The sequence below is a fragment of the Hippoglossus hippoglossus genome, chromosome 5, assembly GCF_009819705.1.
Source record: "Hippoglossus hippoglossus isolate fHipHip1 chromosome 5, fHipHip1.pri, whole genome shotgun sequence".
Lineage (NCBI taxonomy): Eukaryota > Metazoa > Chordata > Actinopteri > Pleuronectiformes > Pleuronectidae > Hippoglossus > Hippoglossus hippoglossus.
Window position 1 is genome coordinate 5218958 of NC_047155.1, and position 26848 is coordinate 5245805.

General features: G+C 44.1%; 1 protein-coding gene across 6 annotated transcripts in view; it reads left to right on the forward strand.

The window, feature by feature from the left end:
- The window catches only part of arhgef10la (Rho guanine nucleotide exchange factor (GEF) 10-like a), a 104573-nt gene that overhangs the window by 65820 nt on the left and 11905 nt on the right, over positions 1 to 26848 (forward strand). For all 6 annotated transcript variants that reach the window (XM_034586427.1, XM_034586431.1, XM_034586429.1 and 3 more), the window contains 5 exons: positions 1606 to 1727; positions 18336 to 18422; positions 22229 to 22443; positions 23549 to 23706; positions 25804 to 25946. In XM_034586427.1, coding sequence (XP_034442318.1) covers positions 1606 to 1727; positions 18336 to 18422; positions 22229 to 22443; positions 23549 to 23706; positions 25804 to 25946 — 725 coding nt within the window. The remainder of the gene's footprint in view (positions 1 to 1605; positions 1728 to 18335; positions 18423 to 22228; positions 22444 to 23548; positions 23707 to 25803; positions 25947 to 26848) is intronic.

Consider the following 26848-nt stretch of genomic DNA (forward strand, 5'->3'; position numbering starts at 1 on the left):
ATGTAACAAAGTACATGTACTCAGTTACTGTACTTAAGTGCATTTTTCGTGTATCTGTAGTTTACTTAAGTAGATTTGTTTTCAGGTACTTTTCAGTTTTACTCCACTACATGTATCGGCAAATATCTGTACTTTCTACTCCACTTCTATAGGGAATGGGCTGCACACAGCAAATACTTTTACTTTTAATACTTCAAAGCAGGTATTTTCTTACTTTAACTGAGGTAGAAAAGGTAATGTGGTACTCTAACTTGAATATGTGTATTTATGTGTACTTGAACTTAGATTCACTGCATAAATTGTGCAATATCCAGCCATTTTATGAATTTTATATAAATCAGATTAAGCATCTCTTGAAAAATGTCTTGTATCTCGTCCTGAAAAACCTATTTTCCTCAAAAGTTGTATTCTCCTCTATTCTTTTGGTGAATACAAAATGAAAATATCTTTTTTATTTCATGCATCTCGACTGGTGTAGGCACGCAGACACTTGGATTTGTTTACAAATGTTTTGAGGATAGAATGGAGGTGGTGCTCACAAGGTTAAAAAAACAGATGTGAGAGAAAATCAACAGCAAACAAACACAAAAAGGAAAAGTCATTGAAAGTTCTGAAAAGAAGAAGCCCACTCATTCCTGTCCTTGATCATTGTTGCAGCTCCTTGCTCTGTATGACCGTGGCTTGAATTTTATTGAAATCCACTCAAGCTTTGAATGTGATGAGAATTTCCAACGACTTGGGAGAGCGATGATACATTTCTCTAATTTCACTAATTCGGTAAGGAGCTGTTTAAATTGGAAAGGTGTATTTATCTGTGAGGCCAAAACCGGATGAATGGAATCATTCAAACAACCTCTGGTGCCGTCGTTCAGTGCAAACTCCTACATGCAGAGAAAGAGTCGACCAACATTGTTCCTTTTTAAAAACAAACTCTGAAATAAACCAATGCAAATACATCTAATGTGGCCGTGATGCCTGGGAGACACAGCGCCGCTAATAGGCAGCTCGTGCCAATGGAAACGTATGCAGGCAAATTTTTTGCAAGCTGTTGAATTTCATGCACAATTTACTTTCTGTAAATTGAAATTGATGATCGCAAAAATTACATAGTGGGATCGGTTTGGCAAGATTTGCCCCGGCGCCTTGTCAGGGGGGTGCACCTGTTGTGAAGCTCGGAGCTGCGAGCGCCGAGATGTTTGCAACAAACAGCCGGACCCATTATTATAACTCAAATCCAGCAGTTGTATTTTTTCCTGCTGGGACCGACTCTCACTGTTGATTAAGTGCAGGTTTCATCACTGCTGAGGCCCTGTGTTGGCAGAAGCTGGCCTCGCCTCCTACATCAGGGAATAGGCCTCTAGCTGATTATATTATTCACATGCTAATAACGCTGTTCATATCACATAATAGAGGGAGATAAATGTCCTTCCTCTTTTTCCTTGGTTTCTGACATGTTGAAGGAGAGTTTACGGCCGATGTGAGCTTCATTCAGTCGGTGCGTGTCAATAAAACAAGCCGGTGAAGGATAACGACATTAACATAGATCCACCTTCAGGAGAGGAAATGAAAAAGTCTCTCTTTTCTCTCTCTCTCTCTCTCTTTCAGGAGAGGAGAATTCACCGGGCTGGTTGTACGGAGAAGACGAAGGGAAGACGAAGGCGCCGCTCTGGTGTCCGCTGCTTTCCTGTCACATGCCCGTCTTTGCCACGAAGTCACCAGAGAGAAAGGTAAAACCCCCTGTGACACTGTGACAAAGATCCTTTCTTAAAGAGCACAGGTTTTAAATGTGTTCTATGCACGTGTAAGAGGGGGCGAGGATTAAAGGTGAAAGGGATCTATAGGTAGAAATATAATCTCTCTATGGAGGCAGCCATTTTTTTTTTTTTACAGTAGCCCAGACTGGACAAACTTAACACCTTTTGAGTTTTTATGACAACTGAAGGCTACCACAGGTTCTCATCACGGGTATTCAGCTGCAACATGCAACTTCACCACTAGGTGTCACTAAGTTCTACACACTGAACCTTTAAGATAAATGTGTAAATCTTGATCTGTGACTGATGCTGTCCACCTCCGGCCATGAACCTGTCGATCAGCCCTCGTATAAATCAAATAGGAATGTAACACAGTGGGACCAATCAGTAAATCAAGGTATAGCATCTAAGAGAAAAGTCCCATAAATTCTTTACAAGCTCATTAATCTTTAACACTACATCTGGTCTCAGCTCGGATGAAAATATTACAGGATAAATCTTAGTTAATACAAGTAATGCAGAACCAAATTGTATAAGTTGAATGCATAAGAAACAGCTAAAGTCAATATGTAAGTAAAAAAATACCTCAATAACTCATGACTAGCTTTTTAAATTTTAATTAAATTATTATTATTCTTGGAGAAATCAAACTGGGTGCACAAAACATTGTACTTCCTCTTTCTTATGATGATATATGATAATGATAATATGAAGTTTTCACCAGAACATAAGTTGTAATTGATTAAGAGGAAGCATGTTGAGCTTTTTCAATGTTTATGCCTCCGTGCCGGTGAGAGCCAGTGGCCGGAGCCAAAATGTTTTAGTTGCCATGTGAACGCGACATCTTCGGAATACCGCCTGGGAATATTTTCAAATTCTGTACAAACGTTCACTTGGATTCAAAGATGAACTGCTTCGATTTTGGTGGTCAAAGGCTAAAGGTCAAGGTCACAGTGACCTTGTGAATGTGATATCTCAGTAACACATACAGGGAATTCCATTACATCTGGGACAAAAATACACAAGGACGCAAAGACGACCGGATTATAATTTGAAGGTCATAGGTCAAAACCTTTTTTGGCCTCTTGAACGTGTTGTTGTCAGAGTGGCTGGAATTTCCTACACGTGCAGAAACTGCATCTAAACCTTTTCAAGTAATAACCTCATTAAATATTATGAATGAGTAAAACATTTTAATCACTGCATCTTTATGAACTTGAACTCCGTCTGTGTTCAATGTTTCTAAACTGGCACTGTTTATGCTCAGGAAGCCAAGTGCCTCCCTTGGAGTCAGAGCAATTTAACTTTCACTGATGCTAACTTCTCCTTTTCGCCAACAGCAAAGTCGGAATCTTTATTTTCATAAAGATTTGTGTCGGCAGAGATCATTTTGCCAATTACTGCCGTCGTTTTCAATTAAATGCAATCAAATTGCAGATGCTTTGCCCCAGCGGCTAAAAATACATTGTCTCGGGGATGATCTCACTCAGAAGTACCCAGACTATTAGAATTACAAGGTGACACAAGAGCATCCCCTCAAGATGCCGGAGGAAGCGTCTCGATCAATACAAGCTGTTAAGTTCTGGAAGCCTCCGATAGATCAAGTGGTCAGCAAAGGTGAGAGAACGACTAAAAGGGTTTATTCAGAGGAAATGGTTGGAGATCAATTTGCGAAGGGGTTGAGAGATAATATTTCCAACCACATTTTATAACACCATAATGTGGTTACGGGTCTTTCTGAGCCAGGCTGGTGGAGGGGGGGGGGGGGGAGCCAAATTAGGAGGGTGTTATAAAGTGATCATGCAATTATCTTAATGGCTGTGGGACACCCAAGCATAAATCAATGCTCCGACATTAGATTAAGACCTATATGCCATCCCGGAGTCTGCAAGGCCATGTGGACGAGACGGCGAGGGTGAGGGGAGGCAGCGGTTGGAAGTGCGGAAAGTGAAGCTCTGACACGGCAGGTGGGAATTTCCCAGAAGATCTCGCCGAAAGTTCTGGAGTGTTCTGCGAAAGTGTGTTACACCTGGCTGGAAGCGGAGCCAAGTCAATTAATATATTTAGAGGCAGTGGGAGCCTGTGGTCTCCAAGGATCCGCTCGTATTCTCCACCTCTCACACACAAACAAATGAGGCACCTGAGCACACGGATGAGGGGCACGACGGCCGTGTCAGTCACGAATGTGGTTCGCTATTGAAATTGTTTCCACGTGGCTTTGAGCATGTATGTTGTGGCTGTTAATGTTCAGGCTAATATGTGAGAGAGGGAAACATTCATGCTCGCATTGCTGTGGGTTTTTAAAGTCCGTTTTCAGACATGAGCTCCAGAAAATGTCTGAAAAACTGGCCCTTGGACATTTTCTGGAGTTTGGTCACACATGTTCAAGAGGAGCTGTGGTGGGGGGGGGCGTCTGAGTAGAGCAGCAGGAGGCAGGACATGATGTATAAATTCAGACACCAGCATCAGACCTTATCGTGAAATGCTCCCGAATCTCCTATTTCTAAGTTGAGTTATCTTAAAATGTATAACACCTCGTTTTCTGATATATTCATATGCTTAAATCAGAATTTTTTTGGTGATTTGCATCTGTCGACATCAATACGCCCCCCCACTCGTTCGCTGTGAATCTTCCAGACATTGCTGTATTCTCACACGGGCTCAACTTGGATATTTTAACAGGGAGCTGGAAGGAAAAGCTCAGGAGCAACAAACTTAGACGTTCGCAGCCCTTCTGGAAAATTTCCAGAAAAGGTCCAGACTTCAGTGCTGCAGCTTATGTATGTGCTTGGTTTGCATGTTCCCCAGTATTTGTTTGTGATTACTTTAATGCATCACATGAATTGTTGCGTGATAGGAACCGGGGCCTAGGTATCAGAAAGCTGAGGAGGTAAGCAGGAGTATTTCTCTCCCTTTTTTTGACTAAAGAGAAGGTAGCATTAAATGGAGTGACTTTAAGTCCTTCATGCAGAGCAGACTGTGATTAGGGGCTTAACTCGGCAGCAGCCCTTCTCCCTCTCTGTGTCTCCATCTTCGCCTCAGCCACCGCCTCTGGGACACACACGCCTCTCTGTGCCAAAGCTCCGCAGCATCTCTTTCTCCAGCTCTCGCAGCTTCTCTTGGCAGTCTGAGTTACAGTGAGTAGAAAGGATGAAGAAAAGGAGGCGAGAAAAAAAAACGAAATCCCAGATTAAAAGAGATGTGGCCGAAGGGGCCGAAGCCATCTCCTACAAGAAATAAAGTTCTAAAGCGGCGTAGCATGAACAACATGCGCAGGTCACCTGAGGGAGCTCACCCCCACTGCTGGCCCGGTCCACTCAGGAGCCGGGCCTGGGCTACTGGGCGAACTCGTTAGGCACCGGAGATAAACCTTATCACAAGTCGGCTGAGAGAACAGCGGGGCAGACTGACTCCCCTCAATTTATCTCTTTCATTTTCTCCCTCTCTCTCTCTCACACTCACACACACACACACACCCACACACAGAATCCTGGGCTATCGTGGTCAATAGACAATCCACGTCGTGATGGCCGTTGTTTAAAGAGTCAGCGCACATCCTGTCTGTTGAAAGATGAAACAGGGCAGGTCTGGCCCCTTAGGGACCGTGTGAGGTGCTGGAGTTAACGGATTAATAGGAGATGCTTTAGCAGATGAACCACATTTCCATACGGGAGAATCAGCTGTTAAATGGCACAGTTAATGACTGAATACGAAGATGGACGATGTGTCTCCACTTCCTCCAAATGTGCAGATTTGAAGCCAAGATATCACCGATACTGGTGCAGCCATCTTCAGTCTGCACAGTGGTGATTGTGGAGTGGAGCCGCCAATCAAAAAACTCATTAATACCTACTAAGTACCAGAACTACCTCAAATGACAGAAATGTTTTTTATTCATAAGAAATTAATTTGACCCATGTTCTGTTTGCTAACATTGAGGAGAAAAGGGTTATGACCTATACTGCAGCCAGCCACCAGGGGGCGATTGAGATATTTTGGCTTCACGTTCAGGGAGCTGTCGTGTCGTCCATCTTTAAACCTTTAAGCAACAAATGGAAATAATAGATAGCTTGTGTCATCCATCTTGTACGACACTTAACTGTCCCCACGGTAACAGCTGAATTGAAGAATATTTAAATTAGTTTACATCCAAAAAACGTGTTAGCATGGATTGTTACTTTTTGATTTATATATGTTTTATATGTATATATATCTAATTTATATAATTTAATTTAACTCATGCTCTAAAATCTTAAATACAGGTGCTCCCTTCATCTCCCTGTGTGACTCTGAGCCTCACAGAGTTTTATCAGCCATTTATTTTCAAGTCCGTCCCGCAGGCGTTGTTCGCCTGAAGCCTGGAGACCAGTAATGGATGTATTTATGAAACGCAATAATGTGACAGCTCAGCAGGCTGTATAACAACCGCCATCGGATGGCGTCACATAGTGCATTGAGAACTGAATGACTTGAATCACGTGCTTTTCTCAATGCAGGACACATTTATTTTCTGTGCACTGTGTTTCTCTACAACCGCTCATTCAGCAAAGCTCGGAAGGCGATCGATGCCGGGTTCCTGCACCGACCTAACCGCTCTGAACGAGGTGCACGTGCACACTGTGTGTGCAGGATTTTTACAGTGAGGGGACTGGAATCCCTCGGCTGCATAATGACTCACAAACGCCTCATATCTCCTTCTTCTCCTTCCTCTGCGACTCTAAAAGGTTCTTAAAGATCCAAGACTACAAAGACGTTAGAAATAGTAAAGGGACATGTTTCCAGACTCCATTTATGAGGCATTAGGGCTAGGACAGGTTTGAGGATGGCTGCTATGCCAGAGCTCTTATAATACCTTGGGGGATTTCATCATGTATGCTTTGAAGTGCAGAATGACAAACTGGGAAAGGGTTCGGGCTGCATCGGGGGTGAGCTTCCCTTCTCTTTCTCTGAGAGGATTAGCTTCTGTGTCTCCGCTCAGAAAAAACGGCAACGTTTGCTCATGTCTTACCCCTAATACACACCACTAGTTTACACAGATCACACAGATCATCATAATTCCGTATTTACTTCATTTTTAATGTATTTTCCCTTTTGGAAAGTCTTGTTATTCAGTCTGGAAATCCATCAAACACGTTGTAGGTCATCTCTGTCTGTCATCCAGTACAATTACACTGTACTGGGTCACTGGGGTCTGTGCTTGTTTACTGGACTGGCTGGTGCTTTTGGGGCATGTTGTGCGTGTCCCTTTCACTCGCGTGGTCATCCATCTTCCCCGCTGATGGAGGCGATAAGAGAGCAGAACTGTGTATTCAGTTTGCCACATGAAAGTGAGAAAATGAGCTTGTTGAGCAGCATCCCTGGCAGCGGCAAGCACGGCGTGTTCACGGCTACATTTTGTCTGGTGAATGACTGATTTACAAACATAATGACTCCGAGCTCCCACAGCCAAGACGAGGGAACGGGTTCAGTGTGAAGGCTGCCGGGATGCTGGGTTATGAAATATGGATTAAAAGGGAGAAGGACAAAAAGGTGGCCTTCCCCCGATGCAACGCCTCTCTGATGATTTATTTCCTCTCCCTCCTTTAGACTGTTTATGTTATCGCTTTTTTTAAAAGGCAAGTCATCAAATTAACACCTTTCAGAATATACCCTCGCCGTTTTTTTTTTTTATTCTTCTTGAAGGTTGTTTGCTACCTTTCAGACGCCCAGACACCAGCCACCTCTCTTGATTTGTCAAGACAAGATGCCACAGCATGGATTAAAAGGTCGTTCTGGCCACATGTCCACCCGAGGTGCGGCGACTCTTCTTTCTCGTGCCGCAGTAATATCCTTCTGGCAGACAGAAAAACACAAACAGCTGGACGCACGAAAGGCTTGAGACCTTTTTTTTTTTTGGAAAGAGCACATCTTTCTCCTCCCTGACCTGATCGTCATCAAGAGCAGTTTTCTCCCCCCCCCCCCCAGGGATGCTTATTAGAAATGTAATCTACAGCACGCAGGCTTTTCTGTGACTATCAGGGCCAAATGAATCATGATGATGACCAACTGTACTGGTGTGCTCCGTTGCTCTATTTGGCTGCGTGCGCTTCATTATCGTTTCCACAAATGATGCTCGAATATGCCATCAGTGGCCACCCACCAGCATCTTAATTTGGGAGTCGTGGTAAAAAATGTGTTTTCTACCTCCCTTCAATTTGGACCCGCAAAGTAATGCATGTCCATGAACGCAACACGAGTTCCAGCCTGATGGTTAGATTTGCTTTGTTTGCACTTTAGGATTTTTTTTACAGCACATTTTAATGCATTGGAAGCTCAACAAATAACCTGTTTTTCAGAATGCGGAGCAGAAGCGAATGTGGCATCTACAGTAAATCCAAAATCAACAGCTGCTGTCGGTGATATTAAATGCATGGATACCAACACATTTCCATGTTCTGTCAAATTGTTCTGCTAGTTTTTTTTTTACAAGCGTCCATCTGCAGAGATGTGTTTATTGTGGAATTCAGTATACCATGCCCCCCCCCCCCCCCCGGATCAATTTTTATTTATTGAACTGTGTTTGGTGAAATGCTTCCGAGAGCCTCACTCAGAGGAAAATAGCTCGCCTCAAATTTAGTTGTAAATTTCGGAGGCACTTGAGAGCTCGGTAAACATGCAGCACAGCTCCCTCCAGAATACAGACCCACTGCTGCTTGTCATCTGACTTCCAAGCTGGTGGCGTGCAGAATACTTGGATGCAGGAGGAAGTGTCAATCGAATTTCTCTGTTTTTTGAAGCCTGGACCACAGCAGACCTGTCGCTGGAGCTGATGCAGCTCGGGAAGCTTCTGGCTGTCGAGGCTCGGCTCAGAAAAGCCAAACCCCAGACGCACCAAACTTGTCACTGTCACAAATACAGGGGGCAGTGACAGCACACAAGCGCTGAATGCTCAACGCTGCGGATCAAAGAAGGACCTCGCTCAGAGGTCAGGGCAGAAGTCAAACTTTGGCATTCGCGCAGAACAACTCTGAGGGACTCGTGGCGCTTTCCAACATTTGGGCTAATGTTTCGGGAGTGTTCCGAGGTCAGACCCTCTCTGTAGATCTGGATCTCCACTCTGCCGGGCGACAGAGGCACCAGCAGTCGGGTTTATTGAATTTAAGTAATGGTTTGAAGGTACTTTTCAAGCCGGAAGCGCCGACTGCCAGCTGCACCGCCTCCCTTTTGTGATAAATTTAAGTCCGGTGTCGGCAGCAAAACAAAGATGCAAGACCCACAGAGGCAGAACAGTAACTGTGGTGGGTGGGCACTGCTGGTGTGAATATTGACTACATTCTAACAGGAGGTGGATTTTGCGGCTTGTTTTTCATCATTTTTACAAGCAACTGGAGAAGAAAATGTAGGGTTCAGAGATTATTAGTCATAGTTTATTTTTTACGGATTTCTGTTCTAATCTTTTATGAAACAGAAGTTGTATTGTTCCAAATGCCCTAAAGTGTTACTAACAACGTGAGAGTGTGGAGGTACATTATGAATGGTTGTCATGCTTGCCAATAGTACAGCCTTTTATCCCTGCCCCGTATTGGCCAAGACAGGAACACTGGATTTGCTGCCAGCTTAGGCAGCAAAGTTGTTTCTGTGTGTGTGTGTAGTGAAGTGAAAATATAGGAGCATTAAAAAAAATAGCTCCAATATTCAGGGGGGAATGCTAATCGAGTGAAGTCGTCATTTCATCCTGTCTAACGCAGCTTTTAATTCATTTAATAAACAGCTGTGTTGTTGAAAGGGGTTTGGGAATTTTAATTTGTGTCTTAACGACAAGATCCAGGCGGCACGGTGGTGCAGTGGTGAGCACTGTCGCAGTAACAAGGTCCTGGGAGTCGGCATGTTCTCCACGTGTCTGCGAGTGTTTTCTCAGTACTTCCTCTCTCACAGTCCAAAGACATGCAGGTTAAGGTAACCGGTATCTTGTATTAGCCCCGTAAGTGTGAGTGTGAGCGTGGAGGGTTGTCGGCCCTGTGATGGACTGGCGACAAGTCCAGGCTGCACTCCGCCTCTCGCCCCAATGTCAGCTGGGATTAGCTCCAGTCGCCCGTGACCCTCAGAGGATGGATGGATGGATGACAGGATCAAGGTGGTTGATTTTTGTAACCCAGAGTCTGGTTTCACAGCAAGCGTGTACAAAAACTCCCCAGTCCGGTTGTTTTCTAACATAAATAACATACTTGTTGACCTTTGTGCCTCTTGCACTATACAATTCATCTCGTCTTCATCGCTCTCCCTGCCAATAGAGGGCAGTGCGACGCCTGAATGTGCATAAACAGGGGGTCGCCACACCCACAGCTTGACAGCGAGGTCATTTGCAGAGGACCCTGATGGGTTGCTGTGACAGTTAACATACTAATTACAGGGAATCATAGACACTCGAGCAAAGCCTCAGACTCGAGTCCTCCTCTGGCCCTGGGTTTTTTTCCCGCTCACTCTGTACTTGTCAAGATAGCATGCAGAAACAAATTATGCACCCAGGGGGGTGAATCCTGCAGATCTGCTAAATGCGGTAATTCGGTCGCATTCTTCCGCTGTGACTATACATCAATGTGGAGAGGACGATAGGCGAAAACAGCATTAACTCAGAAGAAAGGGGAGGAAAGCTCTCTCTCTCTCTCTTCTTTGATTTCCTATTGTGCCAAACCAGTCGTTTCTGTTGCAGTGAAACGTCCTCTCTGTATTTACTACCTATACCACTCTGGATGCTGCTTCTTTTTATTGGTCCTGGCCAGTGTTCAGAGATTTAGGGACAGGAAATCTCTCCCTCCTGCTCTAATTTAAAGTAGGTGCAAATGTTAACTTTCCATTCAGCTCGTGTGCAATTCAGAAAAAAGTGTTTCCACTCAATTTAATTGCTGTATTTTGGAGCCGATGTCATCTTTGCTTTTTTTCCAGATCGGTCATGAAAGACAAAAATCTTCGATTGATCCATAAAAGTCGGTTAAATCATGTCCAACGTTTAAAATCGTGATATACAGGCTTGAGACAAAGGCCCTGGAACGTGGTATTTGAATAACCAGATTAGTATTTGTGAACAGTTGTGGTTTGCGTTCGTCTCATGTTGTGCCAAACAGGCCACCGCAGAAGAAGGATCCAAGGATTGTAAGGGGCAGATTCAAATTGGGGCGGTACTCCTTGATGTGCAGAGTTTCCTTGGCAAAAGTAGCTCCAGCCGCCTCATGGCGAGGACTGAGCTGGCACGGCCGTCGCCTTTGTTCTGCATTTTCCTGCCATCTGATATTAAGGATTATAGAAAGTCTTGTCTGCTCCCGTGCCCAGGGTTTCATCTCAGACCCCATGTTGACAAACAGTTGTGTTAGTTTCTGTCTTTGAGGTGGGCAGAGATTGCTCGTCCAAAGCTTGTCGGTGCCGTGTACAGATGTCTGGCAACAGAGAAGGGAAGATGGAGGAAGTGATTGACTACACAGAGAAGTTTTGGCCCCTAGTCCTCTTTTGAACCCATTAATGCAGGGGTAGTACACTGCTTTCATCCAGAGCTGGAACTGCCATGGCCGCAGGAGTGTGCGGTGTGTGTGTGTGTGTGTGTGTGTGTGTGTGTGTGTGTGTGTGTGTGTGTGTGTGTGTGTGTGTGTGTGTGTGCGCGTGTGTGCGCGTGTGTGCGCGTGTGTGCGTGTGTGTGTGTGTGTGTGTGTGAAGAGAGGATTCAGCGACACAGCGAATTTGCATCACATTTGTTGGGCGTGTAGCAGTCGCTCAGCTAGGAGCGGTGAAGGGCACGGGGGAGAAAATCTCAGTCGAGTCATGAATATGAGTTTGTGATGTCCTACCAATGTCAGACTGTGGCTCTCGGCAGAGATATGCAAAACCGCTCCAACTTCATTCCACTTGTTGCTGATACGATCTGTGGCACAGCCAGGGGAGGCGAAATCGTTACTGTACAGGCCGTGGTTATTAAATTGAGGGAAATGTCCTGAGCCAGTTTTAATAAGCTGATAGCCGTATGCTTTTTGCTGCGAGTCCGAACCACGTCTAAAGGACCCGATACAGGCCGATCAGGAGTTAACAATCAGGCCGTCCATTCATCCCTCTTGTGCAGATGCTTTAATCTTATTGTCTCCAAATGACTTTGAATATTCCGAGCGTAATGCAGCGCCCGCGAGCACAGAAGGTGCCTGGCCCCTTTGATCTGCGTCTGTAGATGCCGGCGGAATTTAAATCGCAGGGTGTCATCGAGCTCATGAAATCCTGACATGAGCAGCAAGTCTCAACTTTGATCCTGTTGTCCCTTTGTGTTAGCGTCATCTGAGAGTTTGATGTATTGGAAAACAGACGACGAGCAACGACACTTTGCTTTCCCCGTATGTGTCTGCGTCACAGGAGCAGCGTCACAACCAATGTGTCGATGTGTGACGGCTTCTGTTACACACTGTATGAAGCCAGTTGTTTACTGCAGGTACCTCCACACTGAAGACTTCATTGCTTTACATTAACTTCATGGCACTGGTGCTACGGAGGTTCGTAGTTTCTGTAGCACAGGAAACAAAGTTGAAGCACGAGTGAACATCTGTTACCGTCTCTGCAAACAACCACAGCTACAGTCCACTCAAAGGGGTATTCTAGCAGTTGTCAGGCTGCGTGTGTTCATATGGACGTAGCTTTAAGGAAAGGGCTGATGGGAGGGGGCACATTACAACTGTTTTAAAATGTCAATACATTCAAAACATTAGTTTGAACATATGGTGCCACGGCGGTAAATGTGTTCATCGTGCAGTTTTTTTTGTAACGTATATCTCGCAGTGTTCGTACAGTTTAGATTTACTTATTTATACTCGCTTACCTCTTTAGATCAAATTGAGATAAAAATGAAATTGTCTAGGTGTATCATCCAAACACAATCAGCATCTAGTATACGTCGCCATTTTTAAGACAACAGTAACTCAGCTACCGGCCACAAAACACGTTTCAGTTTGTCATCGACGTCAAGAGTTGTCCGTAGCAGCAGACCTCCAGTACCTGTTAGTCTCCTGCAACCGAGACCAAGCACGGATAACAAACTTCCGCATCCTTCTAGAATGTATCCATGAAGAAACGTCACTCACCAGAAGCAGGAGCAGTAAATGCCAGGAGCTTGTTAAGCGTGTGTTACCTATAGCAGAGCTCTGGATGTGGGTAATTTCTGACTGACCGACCATCCACTCAACATCCATCCTGCCTGCAGCCTGAGGCGTAGGCGGCCTCAGTCATGTTTCACCCATTTCAATTGAAACAGACCCTGCCCTCCAAAGGGCAATTGATTGACAAGCAGGAATTTAATCATTTACCCGGCTTCTTTTTTTTTCTTCTTCTTCTTTTTGAATATGCACAGTTATTGGAGAAAAGCCATCGCAGTGCAGAGCAGGCAATTTTCTTTATTTTATAGTGAGGATTGAACTACTTATCATTTCAGACGCACAATAAAATTTAACAGACCTCTTTAGAACTCTGGACACAGATTACGGAGTTCATTGTGTTGAGTAAATTTGAAACTGAGGAGCTGTCGGAGGTGCGGCGGGTCTCTGCTCCCCCTCGTCCGGCAGTAATATGTGGGGGGTGCACACCAGGTCCCCCCCCCCACACACAGGTCTTTCTCTCATGTAATGCTAACTCTGCTGGGAGATCTCCCTCGTCTTCATCCTCCTGTCGATCACTGCGTTTGCAATTTGGGCTGATTATCCTCGGTGTGCTGTTGCATTTTAAATCCTCCTGACTGGCTCCGTGTGGCTCGAACATTTATGAAAAGGTTTAACAAACATTTTTCTCTGTTTGTCTGCAGTTATATTTTTATTTTGCCCGTTTTGTACAACAACAAATTGTAGAGATGTGAAAACCAAATGAAACTCAACAAATTCTCTCTATATTTAGCTGCATCTCTGAAAGGTTGCAAAATGATCAGTTTCTCTGGTTTTACTTTTTTTTTTGTGTTAAAATAAAATGAACATTTTTATTCACCTGACACTGGAAATTGTTGTTCGTTGACCAAACATAACAATTTAAATGCAAATACAAAAAACTCAAATGTGGACTGAAAATGAACAGAAAGAAGAATAATCTTCTATAATCTGCCGCTCTTTCACAAGACCTTAATTAACAAAGCAGATAATTTAATGAAATAAAATATAAATAAATACTTCATATGGCTTATTTATACAAAATGGTTTATGGTAGACATAATGTAACCTCCACATGCACCATATATATGTTGCCATGGCACATTTGGACTGTGGTGGCTGCAGTTGTTCACTTTCCAGCCCACTATTGCTTTTGGGGTTTCTTAAGGAATTGTTTATGCTCTCTGTCTGTCAGCAATAAAAAATAGTCGGTGCAGAGAAAGGTGAGGCCTCTCTTCACTTTCTAACCTACGTTTTTCAGGATGCTGAAATTGCACACAACGCATCCAGAGTCCCAAAACATACCATTATTGATGCAAACTCATTTCAGTCCCTGCATTTTGTCTGCTCTCTGTTTCCAAACGTGCCCCCAGATGCTCGAGGGCACCTCCGGCCTCAGGCAGTGCACAGCTGCAGTGGGAGAGGGAGCACCAGCACCAGTCAATTACCAGTTAATAAACAGAGGAAGTTTTCTATTAGTGCTTGTTAGTGCGTGTAAAAGATTGTTGGTATGTGGAATTGGGGGAAGTCACTGTGACTGTGGAATTAGAAAAAAAACATAAAATACAGGCATATTTTCCGTGCCTGGGTGTAATATACAGCGCCCAGTTCTCCGTACGCACTGGAGATAATATTTGTTATTTGATTTTCATCCGGCCATACAGTCCAATATATTGTATTTGCAAACTCATTTTTTCCCCTTTTGAACAGTGCAGAAGTGTGTGCTCAGTGGTTTCACAGGATGCAGTATTTCAAAAGTGACTATAGAGCCCACTCTCCAATAAAGGGAATCCATTACGTAAGCACGGCGCAGGCCAAACAATGCAACGCTGGCCGGCTGATAACAGTGTGGGCCCCTGACGCATGTGATGCCTCTTTGGATAGCGGCTGTCACAAACCTGATGTGTGGTGGACCCCCCACGCAGCTGGGAGCAGACTTCACTGAGCTCACTGAGGTGTAGAGCGCTGGAAGGAAACGGCACCTGAGAAGGAAGTAAAACAACATTAATTGGATTTGAAGTCGTCCTCACTAAGGGGGACGTCGCTCTGACAATCTGACATCGAGGAGAGTGAATCATTAAAACCCTGTCATATTAGACCAGGACCCAATAACCACCGCTTCTTACATTTGATGACATCCAGAGCATAGAGCTGCTCACGGTAGATAAGTCACAGTAAACGGCCCCATTCTATCCTGTAGGAACGGCTTCAATTGCACATTTTTTTTACATGTATGTACCGGGAATAGCAATGGACGCTCCTCCGGTAGCCATTACCACCTGGAGCCAGCATATGGGCAGGCGCCCTCTTGGGGTAATGGGTGGGGCGGCCTCTCTGTCGACCACTGGGTCATTGGTAACCGGCAGCTGGGAGGCCGCCCTCTCGTCACATCAACAAATCTCGCTTTAATTAGCTCAGCCGCCCGTTTCCTCCCCACACTCCCCACAGTCCTCCATCAAACCTCCCTCAGACGGCTTACAGGCTCACCTTCGCCTCTCATCCTGTCTGCACTCACGGGAATAGCTGAGGCTCCTCCACATCTCACACACACACACACACACACACACACACACACACACACACACACACACACACACACTCACTCACTGACACACACACACACACACACACACACACACTGGGCTATAACAGAGACTGACAATTGACTTTCAGAAAGCTTGGATCTCATTGATTTTTAAACTGCCTCTCACTGATACCTTATTAGCGCTGGGATGGCCACTGATACGGTCATCGTTACAGACCTACATTTCCTTAGTGCCTGTAAATATAATTTGCACATTCACAGGTAGGAGATGATCTCACAGGCTTCCTTATTATATGCTCACCCGAGCTCCCTTCCATTGGCCGTTAAAAAGATGTTCAATAAGTGGACCAGGGGGTTTACTGTATTGATCCCAGTCACCGTCTGCACTCTAATGGGAACACAATCTGTCCCCGGCTCAGTATCATAGAACCACGTTCGGCCCTGTGAGCCGCTAACACAGAGAAATGTGGCTTGATGTAACAGTCCAAGAGTTTTATCTGAAATTGATAATATGGAAATGAAGTCTCATGCTAATCATTGCACGATTGTGTGGAATTTAAATAATTGGACGAGATGGAAAAGAAGAGCTCTTTCACATTTTTAAAGCATAATGGGGCGTTATTAGCAAAATCGCTAATTACTTTTACATTGTTCCAGAATTAGATCTCCTCTTTATACCTGCAATCATGTCACGGGAGTGGGCGTCACATTTTTCAAATGGCGGGATTTCTCATTAAGGACGAGCTCTTCATTAAAACATCAGCTGTTTATCTGAATCTTCCTCGTGCACATTCCTGCCTGTGAATACTCATCTGATAGACTCCGACAGAGAGGACGGATCCCAGTTGCGTTGCCGCGCTGACTCTGGTGAGCGCTAATAGACGAAGCAATCTAGACCCGGGGAAGATTGGCCCACAATACCCCCCCTGTCTCCGGTGACTGATAAAATCCAACCGCCATTGAAGTACCTACACAGTCCAGTATGGAGCGTCAAGTCCCTCTGGTCCACAGCCACTCTTCCTCTCTCCACCACGGGGCCTCCATATGGAGCCACATTATGGCTTCTGCTTAATTACCTATAAAAAAAAAAACATTTTATCACACGTGATGGGGGGGGGACTGGAGAGACGGGGAGAGGGAGGGAAAAAAGACACGGAGCAAAGGGAGAAGAGGAGCGGGGCGTAAAGCAGATTGAGAGATGGGAAGGAGAAATGGGAAAGTGGGACTGAGAGATTGATACAGGGGACGAGTCGTGCATCTGAATGTGAATAGAGGCAGACACGGAGGAGGGAGGGAGGGAGGAAGAGAGAGAGAGGGAATAGCTATGTTCTGCAGATGGGGCGGGGGGGGGGGGCAGCGATCTGGCCAGCATCCTTTATTATTTTTGTTTATTGTTTACAAACACACCCAATAGAGAGAAAGAGAGGGGGGGGGGGGGGGGAGTCCTGGTCAACAGAGGCTGTGAATTACCCGTGATTGATGCTCGCCGCCGCGGAGCACGACAGTTGGAGACGTGCGGCGCTCATCGCTGACCCTCCCTCCGCTCCCCCTCCATCCCCTTCTCCACCCACCAACTCCACAACTCACCCACTGCCGCCGCACCCCCCCCCCCCCCCCCCATCGACCCAACAACACACAATTAGCTGTTCCGTCTGTCACACGGCCCACCCTCAGCGGTGACAGACCAAAATAATAATCACTCCCGACCAGAAAGACTGCGGGTCAGACGAGCAGCTCTCACCACGGGGGTTTGATGCCACAGCTCCTATACTGTAAATGTCAACCTCCATCGTTCCTGTTCAGGCAAACACCTGTTTGTCCGAGGAAAATAGATTTCACATTTATATTTAGCTTTTGATTATATGGATTTATTCCTTTCGCCGAGGACGTTATGTTCACTTTATTTCACATTGTGAGATATAGTGTTTTTAAAAATGTCTTTGATTGCTCAGAAATTAATTAAAAATCAAATAAGAATCTAAATACAGTGAATTTAAATGTGCTTTCATCTTTAGGACATTTGTGCATTCCCAGGTTTGATGAATTTCACTTCTAACAGTAAATTTACCGGTCACACTAATCCTCCTGTGTCGTTTTAAGTAAATAGTATCTATATGCATCTCAGAGCTTTAAGAATATAATAATATTCAAACTGTACAATCACAAACTAAGTCTTTATGCATTTTGAAATAACTTCCTGTTCATTTATGGTGTTTCAAAGCTTGGGGAACAATCCTAGATATATTCATGTGTATGAACAGATAACTTTAATAATAACTACAGAAATCACAGAAACATGAAAACCTTGAATACAAAACAAATCTAAAGCTGTAAATATCAATTATATAGAGAAACATAAAGCTGAATGTTTGCCTCCAATAATAAGCTGTTTTTATTGTCCGTGTTTTAATGTTGGCATCGGTAGAAGAAAGAAATTTAACACCTACTGGTTAAACACTGATAAGAGCGTCGCTGGGTATGTTTGCCATTTGTGTATGGAATTGTTTTTATATAAAATGGCTGTTTTAGATAAAGTGTTCACACATCAAAAACAGGAATTCATTGAAGGCTCCCAGCAAAAGTTATTTTACACATTGTATAAAAATGTATGAAGGTATGAAAACCCAATGCCTCTATTCAGCGTTTTTAATAGTCGCACATTTACAGCTCATATCACGTGGGCGGAGAACCATCAACCTCCACGGGAAGTGACAAAGTTCCCGTTGATGGCAGAGCGGAGAATTTCGATTTCTCGTGCCTCCACATAAAAAAAGTGACAAGCCTGCTCTTTGTTGTGTTAACTTAGAAAGTGTTTTTATTTTGTGACTCACATCAACAATATGCTTGCAGTATTGAGCCGTGATATGTGTATTTAATCAATATTCATTTTGTCTCCCTCAGCTTGAAGCCGCCCTCCATAATCCGGTGCACTGTGCATTGCTGGGCTTCTCTGCAGCGAGCACCTCCTTACCTCAAGGCTACCTCTGGGTAATGTGTTGCACGCATACACACACACAAACACACACACACACACACACACACACACACACACACACACACACACACACACACATATATATACACACACACACACACACACTACACTGAATGCCAAACACCTTAACCATCGACAGGGCAAACATAAATATACAGTCGCTGAATTTCTTTAGCTTTTAACACAATTAACGTGTCACTTTTAAACATCCTCTCTCTGATCTGCTCTCGTTAATTAGTGAAATGAATAATAATAATAAATATCTCAAGGCTAAAAATGGCACATGCACCATTTTTCACAGTAAAATGTCACCAGGATGCTATGAATTCATATAAAGGCAGTTGGTTGGTAGGTAACTGCTGTGTTTTATGATGAGTAGGGCAAATTGTGCAGCCAGACCTTCACAGCACAATCCCTGGACTAGGGGGGATTTAGTGGATCTGGGGTAGAGTGGGGGGGGGGGGGGGGGGGGACTGAGGGACCTAAAAACTGAGTGCAGAGAATCTGCTATTAATCTTTATGTTTCAGTTTTTGTTCCCTCTCCTTTTTTTTCCAGAAGGTGGGCAATTTATCAGGTAATCCCATTCTGACCTAAAGGGTGTCTGAATCAAGTGTAGGTCCTCCAAGACAAAGAGTACAGCTCAGTGTCTCCGTCTTAATTGCTTTTGTGGGGCTATTCTAAAGAGGAGTGGGATGCTCTCTCAGATGGAGGAAGTGGAAATACGGCGGAGCTGGCTTTCAGGGCAGTGTGGTATCAATGTTTGAAGGGGCACAGGCCATACTGCACCATTACAGATGACTTAAATGCCCCTGACCTTGTCCTCCAGCACTATTGCGAGAGGCAAAGGTAGGTTGTTCTCATGTTGTGTGTGACACCGGTGGAGAAATTGTCCACATGAGTGAGTGAAGGCAAAAGTAAAGACTGCACATGGTTATGTGCAGAGTAAGATATCAGGGGATGAATCAGCGCTACATGAACCTTCACCCTTGTGCTTTGATTGTCTGTCTTGTCTCAAAGTCGACTAGATATGTAGTCAGAGTCTGTGACGTGTTGGCGAGTCCCTCAAATAACGTCTTTGAGTTCAATGCTCCAGACTGGAGGCCGATTGGCCTCCAGTCTGGAGCATTTTGTTTAGCACTTTTAAAAAACTCTTACACGACTGAGGGAAGGGAATTGAAAGGAATCCAAATCTCATGGACCAATTTACTTCACATTCTATTCCTGCCTGTGCAGAAGTTCTTGAAACCAACCTTGCAACCAACCTAGGACACAAGCACGTTATTGAGTACGAAGCAAAAACTGGACCTTCTCCCGGCGAATTGTTCCACTCTGCTCAGTTCAACTTCTAATCAAACGCATACAAAAAACTCGTATCCACTAAAAAACACATAATAGTGAAGGTCTGCAGATGCCGCAAGAATAATTAGTGGCTGAGTGTTCCCGCCCCCAGTCGGTTCTACCTCCCTGGCAGGCTTGTCAAATACGGGATGACACTAATCATGTTAAAGTGAGTTGGGCTATGGGGATTTCTGTGTGCTTTGATCAGAGTAATGACATTGTGTCTAATCAGGCTGATAACCCAGTGTTTCCCGTTACCCTCCTTGTCCCACTTTCCCCAAACATCCTACTTCTTATATTTTTGGATAAAGTCTTTATTAACTCAGCCCATATGTCTTCTCGTTTTATTTATTTACGCAGGACAGTTTTTAGCAGTGACTTAAAATGCATTTTTTAAGTAGATGGACATTCTGGTGATCCGTGGTTTTGGCTTCGTAATGTGGCAAATACCGTAGAGAGCAGTTTGCCATCATGACCGTTCTCCCCAGGCTTCCTCGCTGTGTCCAGAGCAATGTAATTAAGGCTGGCAGAGCATTTCACTGTTTGGGGAGGTTTTCTGCTTCCCTCAAACTGGGAGGAGAAATCTGTCCAGGGCACAACTCCAGACATCTATTTCTTCAAATGAGTAGTGATGACTTTGTCAGGACAGTGTGTTTGCACCGGATGTGGGGGGGGGGGGGGGGGGGTGGGGGGGGGGCTGGGGGATGATTAGTGGTGATGGGGGGTGTGTGTGGAAGGGTTCGGGAAGGCACAGATAGACGTGTACGGAGGAGTCTGGGTGAATGGGGGCCTTGCCTCCGGCTTTGGTTACACAAAGTCACTTGAAACTGTGTATTTTTTTCAGGCTTCTTGCTGCAAGATAAGTCCTCCCTATCTTCTTTTCACCCTGTGCAACAGACCATTATTTGTTCTGGCTCATTCTCAAGAGCCCACAGGATCGCTCCCGTCCAGATTCTGCACGCTGATACAAATCAAACAAATGATTGCATGCAAATAAGGGTGAGCATGGAGGAGAGGAGCTAAAGACTATATTTAGCTCATGTCACATTCACACGATGTGATTCATACAGAGTATAAATCTTCGCTGTCGAGCAGCAAGCAGCCGTGCATCTTTTCCAGGAAGGGCTTTGTACTTTGTCTGGACATCCACCTAGGACTCACACAGGAATAATGAATGAGATTATATTGAAAACCCACAGCGGCAATTTAATTGTTTGGGAATAGAAGCAATGCCACCTTAATTGGAATTGCACCAGAGATAGGTTGGAGGGCTCCTGCTGTCTTTGTTTTCTCAGCATTGGCATTGACAGGCTTACACAAAGGCCAATATATATGTAGGACATAGGAAATCAAGTCTCTATTGAGGCAGACAGTCGGCCTGTGGGGTGTGAATTACCCTGGGAAGCTTGTTGTGATTGGTGCACCTGTTTTGATAAGGTTACTTTCTGGTTTGTTTGAGACGTTGAAACTTGTGTTTTCCTCAAAAAGGGAGAGACATCGAGGGACGTGGACGGGTAGAGTCTCACTCCTAACTGTGCTTTTAACAGCTCGGTTTCTTTGAACGTCTTTATTTCTTCTGAAAAGAGTATCTTCAAGTGTTATGTGCAACCTTGGACATGCTAAAAATCAGATGTCGGCTCAAGTGATTGATTGATTGATGGGTTGTACCCAAGAAAGAAGTGTCAGATGAAAAAAAGGAGGGAACACTCACTCTGCAGCTTCTTCTGGGGACAGAAATGGGTCTTCTACCTTGAAAATGGTGATTCCACACTATCAAAGTATTGCATTGGTATTTTGCACGCGCCTGACCATGCACTGATCACTAGCCAATGTTCAACCACATTGCAAGGACTTCAGATTAATAACGATATCTTTGCAACAGCTCAAAGACCAAAGATCAAACCCTCTGGAGGTTTGATGACATTATACTTAATAATAATAATAATAAAAACAAAGCTTAAAAACAATATGAAAACAATTACTCTGTGACCTAATGTTTAGGTCCCCTCTACTTGCAATCAGAGACACACGTAATTTCCAAATTGTATTAATATCTATGACCATACAGCCTAAAGGTTTTATGATTAAACATGGCATGTCCCAAAAGTACAAGGCAATCTGAATGAATGCTCAACTTGAAGAACTCAACTTGATCGAGGGGCGTCATTAAGTGGCCTCGCAATATGTAGAGACATTATCATTAAAAAAAAGTCTTGAGGGCAGCGCTTCTTACTGAATAAAAGATTCCAGAGTTTTTGGAAATGTCTGATGTTCTTGTTGTGAACCCATCACATAATGTCTGTTCTTATTGAAAGTGAGGCGGGACATTGACAAGGTCTGAAAGAATCATTGATTTGAACTCTTTAAAAATCCAAATTGCTGAGAGGCAAAGAAGTTTTAACCAAAGAAAGATTCTCAGTCTTGACCTTTATTAACTCGACTTTCTTTTCCCCCACACAGGTGTCAGGTAGAGGTGAAGGTTCACAGGGGCAGATAGAGATCTTCTCCCTCAACAGGCCCCTGCCACGGGCTGTGAAGAGCCTGCAGGTGGGCTCTGCTGTGCGATGTCTGGAATACGTCCCTGAACCTCCTCAGGCGGACGAGGTGGAGGCTGCAGTTCACAAGGCACCTTCAGGGAGCGGCGCCAACATTTGTGTTGGACTGGACGATGGCCGGTGAGAGACGAATACGTTTCTAATAATATCTAACAATTCTTTATCCAAATTTTTCAAACTACAATGGGACCAGCAGAGTCTCCAAATTCCCCCAGTGGCTTCTTTCTGTGCTTGAAAACGCCGGAGTATACATGGATGTGTTTTGAAGCTAAACTGTCTTTCGTGTGGATGCGGCTCGATGTTACAGAAATAATCAGATACCTTGTTAAAACAGGCAAAAGAAAGCCTTTGCGTAGAAATGGAAAAATCAAATAGTGAAATCAAATGTATTGGAATTTCCATCGTCAAATAAGAAGCACAGATATCAACGTAAGAACACAAATGCTTTTCAACATGCTCCACATCTTCTGTGGTATATTATCGTCCTGTATTACCCGGCGCTCTGCTCCCTCGAGGTTTTTTCTACCTGTATAGATTCGCTTGTCAATATTTCATCAAAGCAAGAAATCAGAGCCGAAGCCTCGACGCAGCATCGATACTGCCACTGCTGCTGAGATCAGTTTCATTTTCAAATCCAATAAACCCTCTGATCCCCGCTGTTTGTAATAGACCAGCGGCCTCCTGTCGTAGTAACAGTGAATAAATTGTTTTCTCTTTCAGGCGGAGAATATTCTGGGATTTCAGACGTAGCCATTATGTTTCTGTAATTCTCATTAACTGTAGTGTTCAGTCATTAGTTTAAGAAACGTGCGTCAGCAGTTTGTTTTTTTAACGCTGACTCATTCTATTCCAATGCGATTGTCCGTCCAGGGAAATGAAAAAAAAGACGTACAGTAGAAAGAAAGAAAGAAAGAAAATATAATTTCATGACGCTCAGAAAAACACGTCATCTCCACTTGTACTTGACATTTTCCTCTCAGACTGACAGAAACAAACAAGCGGCAATGTGCATTTGTCATTCTGGAGAACACAGTAAGATGTTGCCGCGCTCAGATGGGATTTCAAACATGAGAAAGACAGAGTGGCTGCACACACACACACACACACACACGAGGCTCTGCTCCAAAGTGAACTGTTAAATCAAACCGCATGAAAACGAGCCGCTCTGTCATTTTAAATGACGCTCATTTATCATGTTTCCCTGCGCCGCTTTTCCTTCCTCCAGCATCCTGGTGTATGGCAGCGTGGACACCGCAGCACAATGCCTACTGACCCTGCGTAACCCGGAGGGCTGCCCTGTGCTGTGCCTGAAGCAGTCGGCTCGCTTCCTGTTTGCGGGCCTCAGGGACGGCACCATGATGGTTTATGGAAGAAGTAACAGTGGTGAGATGTTTGTTGTTTTGTTTTCAGCCTGATTGTTGTGGTGTGTGGATGTTGCGTCTCTCTCTGTGTGGCGTCTGTCGGTGGAAGTGACAACGTGTCGTCCTATAAACTAATCTAAAGTACAAAACGTGCTGTTTATTAGTTAAGTTGGACTTATACACACAAAGGAAGGTCTGTTACATTCTTGTCATTGAAGTACAATGCTGATCAAACCTACCAGCGCCCTCTATGTGTATTTGCCAGCAGCCGGAGAGAAGAAGCTATAGCGGATGCATCCAAGAAAAGTTTTCAAGTTTACCTGTATGCATACATCATAAATACACGTCAACGTTTTTTTAATATAATTACTCTCACTGCTTTTTTTAATAATCGTAATTTTTCTATTGTTGAAAACCTGTTTTAAATTCACATTCACGCTTGATATCTGTGTTTGTAACACAGAAGGGAAAAGAAGGGAAAGTGGCGCCTTGGAGAGAGACACACAATAGGAATCCCCACTGTCGCGCTATATATTTTTTATTATTAATATTGATTTTGCATGTGAATATCTGTTTTATGAGTCACCCACATAGACAGAAAATGCTTTTTCAGAATGGGTATTACTAAAATTATTTTAAAAAATCACGTTAACCTAGAATCACTTTTCCCTTTTATGCTATACGTCCGATTCCTGGTGATTTTCCCACCTGGTGTAAGCATGACAATAACGCCCCCCCCCCATGTGGTGGATGGCGTGCCATGTCCAGTCAGGCATCGCACAAGGCCAGGAGGGCTTAACACCATCTCAGCAGTAGTTCTCTGTCCTCGCAGCCAGCGGGAGCACAATGCTTCCATCACCAGGTTCTTTTTCACCTGGCTCCAGTAAATCAACGTCCCTGCCTTCCTCCTGTGCTCCTTTCTCCTCCCAAGCAGAAAGGATGATTAATTACACCAAGCTGCTGCATGCCGATTAAATATTACTATTCATGCTTTGTATGTAAAAAAAAAAAACAGGACAGGAGAAAAAGCTTTGGTGGGTGCCAGGGAATGTTTGTGGATTCTGCGCATCTGTTAAAGATGTATCTGCCTTTGACTAGCGTGCTACTGTCTTAAAACGCAAGTCTGCAACCACCAGAAAATGCAGAGGCTCGAATTGAGAGCCGTGCTCGCTGAGACGCACGTCGGACACTGTGCTTAATGTAAATGAAAATACTCCACAAGACGAGGACGGAGAAGCTTGATGTGATGCAATGTTAACCAGGGAGAAGCATCAGCGCGGTCCTGCCGTGTGCACGTGGGCCGGAGGGACATTTACAGGAGTCAAATTTGAAACGGTGGGAAAGTGACCTTTATAACACACCAGGCAATTAACCTGTGGAAGTCAGAAGCCGTTGTGAAGCTATTCTGCTATGAAAGGCAGAAATAAACAACTCAAAATGTTAATTAAATGGCTGGATGCACTCCCTTCTGTAATTTTGCTTCATTAACGCATAGCAAAGGAAATGCTTATGTAATTTGCTCCGTAATGTGCTTCTGTTGTAGCTGCAACGTGATTAAAACTCAAAGAAAAAAGGGGCCTGCTCCATTTTCACAATGATGAGGCAAAAAAAACCCCAAGAAAAAACAAGGAGAGAGCGAGCGAGACGGCGAGGGAGCGAGAGAAGAAGTTGGAAAGTGGATTAAAGTGTACACCAGAGTTATTAGCATGTGGGTGGCGAACGCTGTGCGGCTCAGTGTGTGGGGATTGGAATGGAGGTCCACACTCTTTCTTCAGTCAACCTGTAGTTCACGTTCTCGCACATATTTGTTTTTTAATTAAAGTGAAATAAAAGGAGCCTCCACTGTGAGCTGGCTTCGCTGATGCTTTAGTAATTGCTTAATAACATTTAACTGCTTTAAGAGTATTTTTCAAAATAAAAAACCGAGGTATCTCGCTGCAATACAAGTGGGGGGAATTGAATGTAATTGCCTCACTCAATGTGACGGTGTCGGAATAGAAGCAGGGTCTATTAATATGATTTTAAGCCAGCTGTGATAATAGCCATTGATTTTTTTTCTTTCTTTCAGTGTTTCTTTGTCACTCACAGTTGTGTTTGTGTTGTGTTGTGTTTGTGTCAGACGATCTTTGGGAACCAGACTCGTGCCGATGTGTGAACCTGGGCTCGGAACCCGTGCGGACGCTGCTGGTGTTGGACGACTCGGTGTGGGCGAGCTGCGGGAACTCCGTCACAGCCGTGGACGTCTCCAGCCTCAGCACTCAGGTAAATAACCAGATCACTGCCGGGCACACGTGACCTGCACCTTCACCATATTCATAGTCAATATTCTTCAACATTTTTCATCCGAGAAAAACTGCCTCAATGTGAGCGGACTTTTAGGATTGTGGATTGTTTATCTGGATTTTTCCTTCTTAAAAAGTAATGAAAAAATGTGTGTGTGTGAATAAATAATATAAATACATCCACATAGATAGGCAGATATATAGTGAGACTTAGATAGATAGATAGATAGATAGATAGATATACACACACATAGATAAAGCTGGACCTTATGACACGCAATAAAGTATAGTTCAAATAAAGTGTCCTGATGTTTAAAAAGTTATTATACAGCCCAAAAGCTGTATTTTATTTCAATAAGTATTTCAAGAATATTACAAGAAACCATGACGACTATCATATTCATCTTTTCAAAAGCTTTTGTTTGAAACAACCCTCTTGCAAGGTCGACTCCTCCAACATCTCCTGCAGATAAATACTCTCACTCTTTGCTGAAACATGGTTTGAAGACCTAAATGGATGAGTTCATAAGTGAAACTGCAACACAAGGTGTTCTTTATTTTATTTGTTTAGTGTGTGGTATTTGTTATTTTTTTTGCAGCTTTGAGGAAAATTTCCTCTCCTCTCATTTTGTGAAAAGATTTATGCCGACAGCCTTAGAGAGCCAGCTTTTCTAATCTGTGATGTCATCAAGATTTACTGCCTGGAGCCGCTGCCTGGACAACGAAGTCAAACCTTTGTAGATTCATACAGTGTTTGTTACGGGGCTTCCATACACAAACACGCTTCATTTTTGCTGAGGAGCTCTGAGTTATTGGGAAAGAATTCACACCATTATCTCCCAGAAAAATCCTCCTGGGTCTCGTCTCTGTCGTGCTTTTCCT